Below are 14,510 nucleotides of genomic sequence, written 5' to 3' on the forward strand. Positions count from 1 at the left end.
GCACACATCCAGCGATGCAAAGACATTTGTAGAAAGGTGACGCTGTGCCGGTGCGTACACGCTTACAGCACGTACTCGGCAAAAAAAAAAAAAAAAGCAAAAATCGACCACGATCGTTCGGCCGTCAAACCCAAAGGTGACATGCACTTTTTGGCGCAAGCTGGCACGCAAAAATATTACGCCAACTCCCGAGGCAGGTGATTTCGACAATGTAAATAGTCGTCAACAGAGAAGGGCTTTTTAAACAGGGAAAGAGAGAGAGAGAGAGAGAGATAGATAGAGAGAGAGAGAGAGAGAGAGAGAGAGAGAGAGAGAGAGAGAGAGAGAGAGAGAGAGAGAGAGAGAGAGAGAGAGAGAGAGAGAGAGAGAGAGAGAGAGAGAGAGAGAAAACGTTTATTAGGAAAAAAAAAAGGAGGTGACACGATTGTCCTTGAGGTGGTGCCCTCCTTCCAGGGCCCCAGACTCTTCTGCTCCTCTCCGGGCTCGAAGATTTAAGTCCTTCTGAATCCCAAAGTCGGAGCTGGCCAGAGCTGCCTCCCATAGAGCGACCGTGTTTGTGGTGGTGTTTCCTGAAGGCCAGATGATGGGGCAGGTCCATGTTGCATGAAATACGTTGGAAGGGTTTTCGCATTTATTGCATGTGTCTGTGTGTGTTTGAGGGAGCATTTTCGATAGCCGGGATTTGTTAGGGTGAGTGTTTGTCGGATTTGCCTCAGTGTTTGAGCTTCCGCGCCAGAAAGGTTCTTGTCCAGGTTGGGGAAAAGGGCTCGTTCGCCTCTTTGGACACTGAGGCATTCGCCAAAGCCACTTGGGAGGGGCTGTACAAAGCTAGGACTGTTAGCCGCGCGGTTTGTAAGATCTCGCGCAGTCTGGTCGGCCCTCTCGTTTCCCCCCTGCTCCTCGTGTCCTGGAGTCCAGACAATGCGGTGGAACTGATTCGATGTTTGTGGCTCTAGTTTTTTAAGGCGCTTGTAAATTCTTCCATTTATGACATTTTGCATAGCCTTTTTGGAATCTGTGACTATTTAGAAGCTTTCGTTCTTGTGCTGCCCATACCTTATTGCCAGGAGGAGAGCACCAGTTTCGGCTTCGTCGGCCGTGTTGTGTGTTAGCGTGAGGCAATCTTTGATGGCTCCTTCGTGATCGAGTATAACGAGGGAGGCATTGTTCCCGTTGTAGAAAGCAGCGTCAGTATCAATGACATCTTTTTATTTTCAAGTTGTTTCCGTAGGAACGCTACTCGTGCTCTTCTTCTCTCTTCGTGCAGGTAGAAACATCTCTAGGCGCGCGGAAATTGCACTCCTGCAAGAAAGGAACATCAACGTTTCGCGCTCGTGCAAAGTGCATAACCTCCCTCTGCTTATCCTGGTTTCGAAAGCCTTGGGCGTTCAAGGAAAGAAAGTGCACTAGCATAAAAGTTTAAGGCGCTACTTAGCGTTGATGCTCCTTTCTTTCTCCACTGAGCTCAGTGATTGACTCACACGCCGAACATGCCACGAGCCCCTTGGGCTTGGCGAAGCGAACGCACCTCGTGAGGCGCAAAATAAAACAAAACATACGACACGTGACATGAGCGGCACGCGAGCACGAATCGGAGCAACTAGGGGCCGCGTGCAACGTGGAACAATGTCACGCTAACCCGGAACGGAGGAACAACCACAAGGAACCGCCGGGGCCAACAAAAACAAAATAAGGAATGATGCAATGAAAGAAGCATCAATGAAATTGCGCGAAGCCTGTAGATTCAATTTATGCTCCCCTGCTCGCCAGCGAGAATCATCGCCCTTGGGAACGAATAGCAGGGATGTTGGTAGAAAAAGAATGTTAATAAATACCGCGAAACCCATTGATTCCCACTTCAATTACAAGTCTGGACTGGTGTTAGAAATAGGCAGACACAGCTTCTTACTTATGTATGCCGTGTCATCCGGGTCGGTTGTTGATGAAAGTACGCGTTTTCTGTCCACACGAAAGCTCCGCAACCTGGCTAATCGGGTTAATCAGGCGCGGGTCCTTGTACTGTGTTGAGAGAGCTTGCTTGGCCAAGACAGGTGGTTCGGCAGGCAGCGATGCGTCGTCCTGGTGTCGTGCGAGGCCAGCCGGGAGACCTGCCGCCATCGCATGACGATGGTAAGGTATGAATGCTTCTCGACGGGCGGGCTTGGCGTCGTCCTCGTTGAAGGGAACGCGGAGTCCTCGGTTGCGGGCGCCTCGGGCCTTGGCCACTGGAACGTGTGTTTGGTCCACTGGCTTGGACAACGAGGGCTGCTTACGTTGATCCGCTGAGCTACCTTCGCTTGTGTCTACTTCCGAAGAGATGACCGGGGAGAAGGAATCATCGGTGGATGAGCTACCCGCTGTCGCTACAGTCACTGCTAGTCTGGTCGCACTCGCGAGAGCTCGTCCAGACCGGCCGTGACTGCATACAAATTTACTTTTTAGATGCGACGCTCAGAGCATCTCTTGCCGGCGGCCCTGTCCTTCCTGCGTGCGTCCGTTGTTGTCCGCGGCGTGCGTCCGTTGTTCGCAGCCACTCTCCCGATCTCCTCTCCGATAGCGAACACTCTCTCGCGAGGGGCATTGGATTGGATTCGATTGGATTCGATTGGCTTGGCTTGGCTTGGCTTGGCTTGGCTTGGCTTGGATTTGATTTGGATTGGATTGGATTAAAGTGGATTGTGTTGGATTGTGTTGCGTCATAGCCGCGGCAGACGCACTGGCGCCGGCGCGTGCCCAGGTGAGAGCGTGTGCGGCCCAGCGCGCTCTCACTCCGCCGGTGGGCGGCGCTGCGCGCGGCGCTGCGCGCGGTGCTGCGCATGTGCAGTACTCTCTCTCTCCGCGGTTTCCTCTCCTTCGGGCGCGCTGCGCATATACACCATTTTCCTTGCTAGAGGTGGGCGCCGCCATTTGCTTTTTCTGACCGGACGCTAGTGCCGTCTATGAAGCGACCGCCGAAACCTCCGCGCTGGGCTGTTAAGTGCTCCGTTCTGTCCGTGCGTCGACTCGGTACCCGTGCATTACCGAGTGAACCGTAGTGGTTTGGCGTTAAGTTAGCGGTTGCAGTGCTTGTGTGTGTGTGTGTTCTGTTTTGTGTTCACCATCTGCTGACGGATTTTAGGTCCTAATTTGCTGCCAGAGCGGAAAATGCCGACCCCGGCTGTTGCGAGCAGCAGCTAGCAGTGTGGTGGTGGTGCCGGTGGTGCTCCGCAGTTCCGCGATGCAAACGTACCGGTATGGCACCGACTGACATAGAAATCAATATCGGGGAGTAAATATGTGTTTTCAATGCCACTGTGCTTGTTATGTTCACCGATTAGTTATGTTTACGGAAGCGCGGACGTCGAATGCGGAGCGCGCACAGCATATGTGGGTCACGGTGATCCGTGCTCGCGATGGACTTTCGACGAGGCGATTGCTACGCTGTTGACATTGCAATAAAATATAATCTTTCTTAACTAGACGTATGGCGGGTACTGACGAAAAGAAATTACCTGGGCGGAAAAATAACACGACCGCACAACCAGTCAAATTACTATTCGAAGGTTGAGCAGAAGGGTCGACGTTCGGGCGAGTAAATATTGGTTGATCATGATTGTGATCATGATTGACCTAACTCTACGCAGCGCATGTGGCCTGTCGCTCGGAGCCCACCTTTGTGAAACCGCTGCTTGTACCACAAACGCTTTACGCGACCAGCAGTAACTGTTTTGTAATTTTAATACTTTAGATTCTGTGACAACGCAAACGGATTAGAAGTTTTTCCTTTGACCGCGTTGTGAACAGGTTGAGCTATTTTCCAAACGCAGCGTTCACGCGTATCTCGAGCTGCGTTTCCACATTGGGCTGCCTGCTTATCTAGCTATCGGCCAGCTGTGTGCGATGGAGAAAGTTATCCTTTCATAGTGTTTACTTTCATAGAAAATAAGTAAACAAAACGCCGTGACTTTAAAGGTTAGATTAGATGAAAAGGGGATTGTTTAATGCCAATCGGATGTAATGACCAAACAATATATGGTATTTTAAATTGACTACAAGGAACCAAAAGTTATTGTAATGTTGTATTCTATCGGCGCTCGTGAAATATCCCCAGGTGGTCAAAATTAACCCGCACCCCTCCACTACGGCGCGCCTCATCACCCATGAAGCATCGGGGCGTTAAACACCATAATGAATCAATTAATCAATCAACCAATCAATCACTGCTGTATTTATAAAGTTGCTTCTGACATTTCAGTGGGTTCCGTTCTCTGACGCATCTTTGCGTGTGATAAATGGATTTTGCTCCGTCTGGTTGCCGTCCAAGCTTGCACCCAACAAACCCTGGAGTTAGTCGTTGGTACAAAGTCGTTGCGATTTATCAACGGCATCCACTGATATCTCAACTCAGTTTGCGTTGGGAAGCGATGCAGCAAAAACACGCCGCAACCGCACTGCATTTTCTCCAGGCAGTGTCGTGCACATGCGTGCTGTCAGCCACTGTTTCTCGCTTTCTTTGGTTGTTCAATGGCCCACCACCGCGCAGTGCTGACAAAGCGACGTTTGCGCCTTGAACGGCATCGCAGCATTGGCTAAAACAGTTGAAAGTTCCGCAAAAACTAAGCACACGGTGCGAAATACTCCTGAACTACGCAGCGGAGCACACCGCGCCGAGCGATGTTAACAGCCCAGCGCGCACAGGCAACGCTGGTCGGCCGCCGAGAGAACTGGTTTGAGAGTATTTTCCTCCTTTCCCGGCTGCTTATGGAAAATGGTGTATATAGTACCTACAATATAACCGGTGTGCCGCTCTCCGGCGGCCTTTCGGTCGACGGTTGCTCTCCGCTTGCGCTTGAACCCCCTCAGCGTCGCATCACACCAGGGTTCCCGCGAGGGGAGGTGGGCGTAATTTCTTTTTAAGTTCCGTCGAGCTGCGGGTACCCCTTGATTACGCAAGACCTCAAACGGTGACGGCAGGCCTGACGTCAAGCCGTCGGATTCCCGCATTCCCCCGGTACTGTCAGAAATAGTGCTTTCTCACCCAGTATACGTGTGTGCGTTCATCTTACTTTGGTAGAGGCTGCCAACCGGCCGTGTGCGCGGTTGGCTGCCGAGGGGTAGGAGGGCTTAGCTGTGGAAGGCAAGCTTAATTGAGGCAGACAGCCTTAGTGGAAGGCTGCCTGGCGCTCCGAACCTCTGTCGGTCTCGCAGCCGGTGGGGCTGCCGGCGGGGGGGGGGTCTCCAGCTGCCAAGCTTCGTCGCACCAACAACAGGTTTCCTTGTCCGAGCGGCCTAGTTTCAGGCAAGTTTGCTTACTCGGTGACTGGACGCCAGTGGGCTAAAATGTTACTACTCGGGTCGAAACAACTACAATTGCAACATACAAAACATCTAGCTTGCAACATGTAGCCTGCAACATACAAAACATACAAAGCTTGGCATGTATCAATAATGGAGTTATCTGCAACTCGCTTATTTACGATACTTCTTATGTTTGAATATAGTACAGATAATTTGGGTAAGCATTCTGGCCGATTCCTTCTGCTATGATGGAGGAGGCCTTTCGTTGGAGGTAGGTGGTCTTACAGGATTACTAGGCACGGTGTGATGAGTCTGGTTATGTACTTTTACAATGGTGGCATTTATGGAGTCGTAAACGTAACATGCTCTATTAATAAACAATTTGCTATGTCCCCGCTTAAAAGGAACAGCAGGATCTGACTCATTTTCGATGCGAACGACCTGCGTGCACGTTTTTCAGCGCTTTATCTCAACTATTTTCTTGGCACCCCTTATTTAGGGGAATGTTGCCGAGGTTTTTTTTTTTGTCACTGCAGTTTTACCCGGGTCAGTTTCGGTTTCTGGATCTGGCTCATTTAGAAAAAAAAAAAAACACGCCCCAAATGGACTTCGTTGGGGCCTACTAGAAGTAAATATAAATATAAATAAAGAGCAGGCGAACGTGTATTTCAAACCTGAACGAATTTCACTTCACCACGACAATTTTATTCGACATCTACATGCCACTAATTTTTAACTGCACGCTGCACCAAGTTGCATACACAAAATGTTCGAGTAAAGAGAAAAAACACGCCTGTGGAATTATTTCATTGATACAAGGACAACCAAAAAATGAGACACGACCGCTGCCAGCATTCCTGAAAACATAAGGTTAATAGCTATGCAATTATTTACATTCATCGCGGTTGACATGTGTACAAAGTTGACAACAAACTTCCAACGTTTTTTTCCCCATGTGGATGTTCGCGTGGATATTTATTTGATTGATTGGGGGTTTAACTGGCCGAAACTGCACAAGTTATGATGCGCACCGTTGTAGGGGGTTCGGGATTAGTTTTGACAACCCGGGGATCTTCAACGTGCGCCGAAATCTAAATACACGGGCGTTTTTGCTTTTCGCCTCAAACCGCGGCCGCCGCAGCCGGGTATCGAACCCGCGTCCTTGTGCTCTCGCGGGAATATTGTCACGAAGCCAAAGACGGCGCAGTTGTCTTCAAAGAAAATAAGTTTATTGGATCGAACTTGCGCTCCCCTAACAACTCAAAGAATACACAGGCGGCGAAACAGCAGTCAAGAAAGTGACGTGCGTAGTCGAGCGTCGAGAGGTCGAATACCGCGGCGTCTGCTCTGCAGGCTTTTATCTTTCGGTGCCAGTATTTCTCGAACCGTCGATTTCCATCCAGAACAAAGAAGATTATTCTTGGCTGTTCACGTTAGTTCGGAATGCTCTCCCTATCAGAAGAGATAAAACATGCGGCATAGAAAGAAAGAATGGAACACGAGCTTCCCTTGGCACACAGATAACACAGATAACACAGACCAGCGCAGCCTGGCGGCAAAAGCAAAACACAAATAAACAAACCCAATGCATGGTTCTCGGCAATATCTAATAATCCAACCTGTGACGAGCTCGGACTACCACAATCACGAGAAGACCGTTTTCACAGCTATCAGCTCCACCAACAGCACTGGATCCGAAACACTGTGTAAAAAAAAAACAAAAAAACTGCAGTCTCCCGTGCCAACTTTTTCATTGGTTTGCGCCAGCTTTTTTAAGCGAAGCCGTGTAACGAGGTATGCATTTTCCCTAACGATAATTAACTCTGCACAATGCACTCCTACTGACAACAATGCTGACAAGACACACGCTGATGTAGCACTACAGAAATGGCGTTGCTACAGCACTACAGCTAGCAGCTCATACAGCTAACAGCCGGTAGCGTCGCAATGCGCATGGTTTTTGCACCAAACAGAGCATGTATACAATACCATCATCTCGTCCCCACTTTACTCGCAGTTCAAGATGTCTTTTGTACGGAAATATCGGGAAACCAATTACGATGTTTTAAGTGGTGTACGTGCCACTAATATCAAGCTGATTGTCAGCAAGGATGCCTGCTGTAGCTGATAACTGCCGCAATTTTCAAGGTTACCCGGTTGCAAAAGAAATGCGTTTTTCTTGATGTTGGAAATGATGTCGGAGAAACAGGTGCTGCCCGACCTTTCTCCGGATTATCGGCGAACCCGCCAGATCTCACCTGCAGCAGCCTAATTGTCAAGGCCATCGATAAGGCCCACAAAGTGCGCCATCATGCGCATAGACGGGGTTTCAGTCCGTGGAGAAGTTTTCTTTACACAAAACCATACACCGCTTTTTTGATAAGATTAAAGGACGTATTCTATAAATGCATTTTCAATAGGAGATGGGATGTTGCGGGCTGATTAAGATCTCTCATTCACTTCGCTCACTGACGAGTGACTCGTGAGTACAGTAGTCCCAAGCACGTACTCGTAAGCAAAATACTCACGAGCACGTGCTCGTGAGCACAGTACTCACGAGTACTGTGCACGCGAGTACATGACTCGTTCATCTGTACTCACTGGTTATCGTATTCACTTTTTTGTGTGGATTTGTACTCACTCGTCACCGTGATCACTCGTGATTTTGAGAACAAACGAGTGTACTCACGAGTATGTATACGTCGACCTATGCTATCCGCAGCCGTAATACAGTTTAGCCATCTTACACAGTAACCGAAAGCTGCGCTCATTTATTGATCTTTTGTTTTCACTAACAGATCTCGCTGCCCCAAGTTGGAAGGCGCCAGCAGTAGCCACATTGGTGGAAGACATGGACGGCGCCCAGTTTCAGCCAGGAACTGCAGTACCTGTAGCGTCCACGAAATCGACAGGCCACAGGAAGGCAGTCGGTTTTGCCGCAGCAGAGGCCGCAACCAATTCGGCGGCCTCTTCGCTCACCTCACCAGTTGTGAGTTTAGTTTAGTAATGCTGTTCTGGGGGCATCTTAGGAATACCTCCGATTTGTTTTGCTTGTCGCATTTCGAATAGTCCGAAGCGATGCTCTCGCCTGTGTTCCTAAAGATAAAACAATATTGGCCCTCGTCATACGTTGGTTGTTCACACCGAGGTTCACGAGACTTACATGCCCCGTGCCAGCCTAATTCGTTGCTACCAGATCTTATCTCACTATCCACTTCAGCGTCCTTCTGCCCATTTCCGCCGTCCACCCCGTTACACGTGTAACCTACCTGTTCTCTCCACCACATGCCCTGCTAACACCCACTTCGTTTTGTTAATTTTCGCTCTAATGCTTGCCGCTAGTTTTTTCCCCCTTTAATCCGTGGTGCTCGCGTTCTGCCCCGTGCGGCAGTCATAGTCCTTCCGTGCTTGTCTGGACTTATGCAGGTTTTCACGCGACGACTTTCACGAGACATGACTTTTCTGCCCCATTGATGGCACCAGCCTTACATATGTACTTGTTTTACAGTTTTTTCATCTAGTCGCAGAAGTATACAGATGCTTTTCATTACGTGGCAGGGCCTCAAAGTTCACCCCATCCCATGTAGATCTGTGGTCTGATATCTTTATCATATAGTTTAAGTCTGCAACCAGGAATGATTGATTGATTGATTGTAGGGTATAACGCCCCGACGCAACGCAGGCAATGAGGCGCGCCGTAGTGGAGGGCTCCGGCCTAATTTTGATCGCGTGGGGATCTTTAACGTGCGCCGAAATTTCGCACACACGGACGTTTTTGCTTTTCGCCTCCATCAGAAAAGCGGCCGCAGCGGCCGTGAATCGAACCCGCGACCTCGTGCTCAGCAGCACAACGCCTTAGCCACTGAGCCACCGCGGCGGCTGCTCCCAGGATTGAATCTATAGGAAGGTTGTGGTATGCCTCGTTGCCATGACCTCCCTCACCGTTAATTTCTGCCGGCGACCGTTACCCTATCCCTCGGCTAAGTGCATGTATAATGTCCAGGTGACTTCGAGCCATTTTTCAAGTGATCACATTTGTCGAGGCCACTAAAGATGTACAAACCTTTACAGGCCGTTAACTACGCCAGAAACACCAATCAGGGTACCGAATTTGTGTTTCCTATTCTCATGTTCGGAATTCCCATGTCAAACAACCCGTATTCAAATAGCGCAAGAAATGGTCAGCACGGAAGAAATGGTGAGTACGTACGAAAGCAGGCATACATCACAATCATTCGCCCGAAAATTGAATACGCGGCGCGGCTAGTGGGGATCCCTAGAGCCACTAGGCTCTAGGGATCCCCATCAGGCATACTTAGCTACTAATTTGGAAGCCCTGCAGAACCGTGCTGCCCGTTTTATTTTTTCAGATAATTCTACATTCACCAGCGTTACAACATTGAAGAAACGAGCCGATTTGCAATCCTTGAGCCTTCGTCGCAAACACGCACGCTTTTCACTATTTCATAAAATTTTCCACCACTGCGCACTTCGTGGTGATTTTTTTCAGCCCCATCCGCTAATCTTTCCTCGTCGCGATCACCCTAACAAAGTGAAACACATTTTGTGTCGGTCATCCACGTATGCACAATCTTTCATACTACGCAGTATCATTGATTGGAACGATTTACCCTCACACATAGCCATAAAACTGATGTAGCCAAGTTCAAGGAATTAATTTGCACTACAGTGACGTGCTGATAAAAGTGTTGTCTTTTCTTTGTCCGCTATGTATTTTTAATACTTTTGATGATTTGTACGTTGTTGCTTGCTCTTCACGTTTTTATATACGTTGTTATTTTATTTTTGATCACTTTTTTTGTTCTTTCACTTTCACATGAATTGCGTTGCTTTGTTGCGTGCTAACGCACACGCAAAAAAAAAAAAAACTTTTGGTTGTTGTTGATCTCTTTATCTTTCTCATTTATGCATGCTGCACCTGAATGTACATGTATTCTGGTTGTTTTTCGAAGCGCCCCCCCCCCCCCCCGCCCCTATGGAATACCCTCATTCGAGGGCATTTAGTGCAGGTCAAATGCTCTCGCATTCATCCACGTCTTCAAGCACACATTGCTTGTGCCTAAGGGTTGCCTTTTTGCTTGACTGCCTAAATAGTGTGGCTCAAAACTGGTGCGTGCAAATTGAATAACAATGCACCGCTCCCTAATTATTCGGTACCTCACGTTTTCGATGTTTTACCGCTTCAGCCACCATGCATGAGCAAGAAGTAGCTCGCGACTCAACCCAATTGGACGGGAGACACGCGGTTTGTGTTTTCACTTTCTAAACCTCGCAGGTGGTGTCCCTGCTGCACTTCGACGACGTCCGGGGCCACGCGGGGGCGCCAGTGCCAGCAGGATACCCCGTCGTGTGCGTCCCGGTAACCCGCGCTCACTTGCGCTACTTTGCCCCCTTTATTTATTTATTTATTTATGATCTGCGTGTGACCCATGATCTGCGCATGCTTTTCAAAAACAGGAAGAAAACTGCATGTGAGGCGCAAATGAGCTCACGCATTTCTTGCAGCTGCAGGAAAAAGAAGGACAACCACACTTGTGGGAGTTGGACGTAAGAGCATGCGGGTGTTGCTTAGTTTGTGCGAGAATGCGACAGTTTTGCAGTGTTTCCAAGTGTATGAGGGTCGTGACGGCGCCCGGGCTTAACTGCGTTGCACCACCCATCGTGGTGACCGGACCACGGGAAATTCGAGAAGTAGTTCGCAAATTCATGCAAATTCTGCGAGGGAGAATTTGACGTCCACCTGAAATTTTCTCCTAAACTGGTAGAATGACGTTCGTTTAAACTAGGCGCTATTTTCTGGTTCGTTCTGTTCATATCGTAGGCCTTTCATAGGTTTCTGCGAGTAGGGTAAATTTTGTCCTCTTTTCGTGGTTACATGACAGTGTTGGCGCCGGCACCAGTTCCGATGGGAGAGGCGCTTAGGGGGGATGGCGTCAGTTTCGGGTACGGCTGGCGAACGCGTGTGCTTGTGGCCACGCCTGTATTTCTTTCATCTCCGTCGTAGTGTCATTCGGGGGCGTTGATGGGTAGCAGATCCCAGTGGAGATCATAGGAAAGGCGTAAAGTGTAATTTCTTTCATTTTCATGAGGCGTTTGCACGCCAGTAGCTGGAGAATCAAGTTCCGCGCTTATTCCCCCTTTGTTTATGCCAGACCGCCCCTCTCGCACGCAGCTATGTGATTCGCACCACCCGGGCTTCGAGGACTCGGGCGCCAGCTGCAAGAGATTGACGAGAAGCTGGTTCACGGACAGCCTGCTCTACTCGTGGGAAGTTGCGGTCACTGGCCACGACGGTTCGCTCAGCTTCCAACCCATCGTCAGGGAGACACCGTTCGCCTCCGTGCGACAACGAGTGAGCCCGTGGCAGCATTCCTCGTTGTTGGTGGCTGGCTGCCTATGTGCCCGCACCTCAGTGATGAAAATTGTGGCGACCATGTTGAGACTGCGAGCAACCCATGACATTAAGAATGAAACATGCACAGGGTAGCTGTATTTATTCTGTAAAATTTTGGTGCTTTCACGTATACCGTCTTCATAAGGTGTTCATCACAATGGCGCATAACGCAGGAGGCAATCACAGGGCACATAAATTTACTGGCAGCCGAAAAGCATTCCTGGGCTAGGGAGCCGTTTTTGGGGAGGTTGACCAAATTTGCAATCGCGTGTTCTGGTGTTCTGAAAAACCACTGGCGTATTTATGTGCCTTCCATAATCACGAACCTGAAGACGAAGTATGTGCAGGCAGCAGTTTTCCAGTACCAGTGGAACACCGTTAATGCATGCATCATTGCTTAGCGTACCCTTGGGCAGATGTAAGGTGAAACATTAGTACGCAAAGGAAAATAAAGCGTTCTTCTGATTAAAAACTATGGCGGATTGGTTTAAAAATGAATTAAAAACCTGATTAAAAATGGCATCGAAGAGAGGCGAGATAAGAGCAGAACAAAAACAAGAGACAAATAAATGATATGCTTCCTCGCGCTGTCACGAGTGCTAAAACAGAACAAAACACAAAACGTGCAATTGCGTTATAGGCTGATTTAAACCGCAGAGGTCCAATAAACTACGCCCGGTCGTCTGCAAAGAAAGCGCGACAAAGGCGATTCAACTCTGAATGTTACGCTCTATACGACAATTCCCCTGTGAGACGTGTGGGCCTAAATTTAAGGTCACCGCTAAGGGAGTTATTGTCACCTAAAAATGTAGCTCTTCAGAGGACTTGATGCTTTAAGAATATCCCCCCCCCCTCCCCTTAGGTATGGTCCGCTAACTTTGGGTAATGGTGAGCCCATGAGAAATCTTGCTGTTACTGTCATACGGAGAAGGAGATGCGCCGCGCCGGAGCAAAATAATCTGGGCTAATGATTGTCCCAGGAATGCTGCAACAGTGCAACGCAGAGTGTGGAGATTCTCATGATTAATTATCCACCTAATAACCAGGTCCTATTTCTTTAAACAGCCCTCACTATAGCCCAGGTGCAAACGCGATAATAATCAGCTCCTTACCTGACAAGCATATCTCAAGATTTCCGGATTCTGTCATGCATCTAAAGAGCCGACATTTATTGTCTAGTTTTGTTTCAATAGTATGCATTATCACATAAAAAAGCAAAACACAGTTTCACAAATTACTGTCGCTTACTGTTTCAATTTCGAATGCGGTGTGCGTATTTATCGACTCGACAAACTTTCTTGCTTTTGCGTTTGTACCATAAGTACAAGAAATTTAGGCGTAGGCGCGCTAGAAAGGCTTCATGTCCCGTCTTTTACAAATGGTTGTGAACATGCTACTTGCGCTTCAATGAATTTGCATATGGTACACTCGACAGCCTAATAAGCTGCTAGCTGCTTTGAAAATGAGGAAGGCGGCAGCGTCACGGTGGTTCAACACACAGATACGACGCGATCTTCGGACAGAGCGCGCCCTCTGCAATAAGAGAGATGATACACTGGAGCAACTCATGAGTCCACTCACTCAGACTCATTTGGACTCAAACTCACGCGTGAGTTTGAGCTTGAGTGAGCGCGAGGCTAGTGTGGCATGGTGAGTTTGAGCTTGAGTGAGTTTGAGCCGAGTGATCCCGACTGAGTTTGAGTCCGATTGAGTTTGAGTACGCCTGAGACCTAGTGAGTTCTGAGTCCATTTTGAGTTCTGAGTACATTTTGAGTTTGAGTCCATTTTGAGTTCTGAGTACATTTTTAGTTTGAGTCCATTTTGAGTTCTGAGTACATTTTGAGTTTGAGTCGATTTTGAGTTCTGAGTGCATTTTGAGTTTGAGTCCATTTTGAGTTCTGAGTACACTTTGAGTTTGAGTCCATTTTGAGTTCTGAGTACATTTTGAGTTTGAGTCCATTTTGAGTTTGAGTCCATTTTGAGTTCTGAGTACAATTTGAGTTTGAGTCCATTTTGAGTTCTGAGTTCATTTTGAGTTTGAGTCCATTTTGAGTTTGAGTCCATTTTGAGTTCTGAGTACATTTTGAGTTTGAGTTCATTTTGAGTTCTGAGTACATTTTGAGTTTGAGTACATTTTGAGTTTGATTACATATTGAGTTTTGAGTGCATTTTGAGTTCTGAGTACATAGGAGTTTTGAGTCCATTTTGAGTTTGAGTACATATGAGTAGCCTAGCAGGCAGCTATGGTTGGCTGTTAAGTTTCATGCGTCACTGTGGGCTCGGAATTCAGGTTACCTGCGGGTACGGCACCAATCGCGATCTGCATGATCGGTTGGGAGGGAGGGGGTGTCTGATTTTTTTTAGGTTCTTGTTGAATTTTCATGGCCATAAGCACTTGCTGTATACCTAATTTTCGCGGCTGGGCGCGTGAGTGATAATTGACTGGTGAGGTCATAAAAAAGGGTTGTTTTAACTTTTCCTCCTGACGGATCCACTGAGAGCGTGGGAAAGGGTGGTGGGAAAGCACATGGCGGCGCTGGCATGCTGGTTGTTCGCCTGCTACTGTTAACGGCTTGATACACTAGGGGTCACAAAGGAAGAGGTGAGAGCCGGGGGGAAATGGGGGCGGGGGCTGTCCTTTCTGCTGTTTCAAATGAATTAGCTGAATTGACTGGGCAGCGCCCCTTAAGACAGAATAATGACCACATTAGATTGGGTGAAAAGTGAAACTGATGAGTATAAGGCGTGTAAGGTATCAAATGAAAGGTCCGGATTAACGGAATCAAGCGGGGTAAATAAAAAAATGCTTCCTGATTGT

At 48.3% G+C, this 14,510-nt stretch overlaps 1 protein-coding gene across 1 annotated transcript in view; it reads left to right on the plus strand.

Moving 5' to 3' along the window:
• LOC144144241 (extracellular matrix organizing protein FRAS1-like) overlaps positions 1-14,510 on the plus strand; it is a 101,899-nt gene that overhangs the window by 8,790 nt on the left and 78,599 nt on the right. The window contains exons 3-5 of the mRNA XM_077675612.1: positions 8,076-8,266; positions 10,574-10,657; positions 11,471-11,650. Coding sequence (XP_077531738.1) covers positions 8,129-8,266; positions 10,574-10,657; positions 11,471-11,650 — 402 coding nt within the window. The 5' untranslated portion in view covers positions 8,076-8,128. The remainder of the gene's footprint in view (positions 1-8,075; positions 8,267-10,573; positions 10,658-11,470; positions 11,651-14,510) is intronic.

The sequence above is a fragment of the Haemaphysalis longicornis genome, unplaced genomic scaffold (genome assembly GCF_048455015.1).
Source record: "Haemaphysalis longicornis isolate Haplotype H1 unplaced genomic scaffold, Haemaphysalis longicornis Haplotype H1 scaffold_1, whole genome shotgun sequence".
Taxonomy (NCBI): Eukaryota; Metazoa; Arthropoda; class Arachnida; order Ixodida; family Ixodidae; genus Haemaphysalis; species Haemaphysalis longicornis.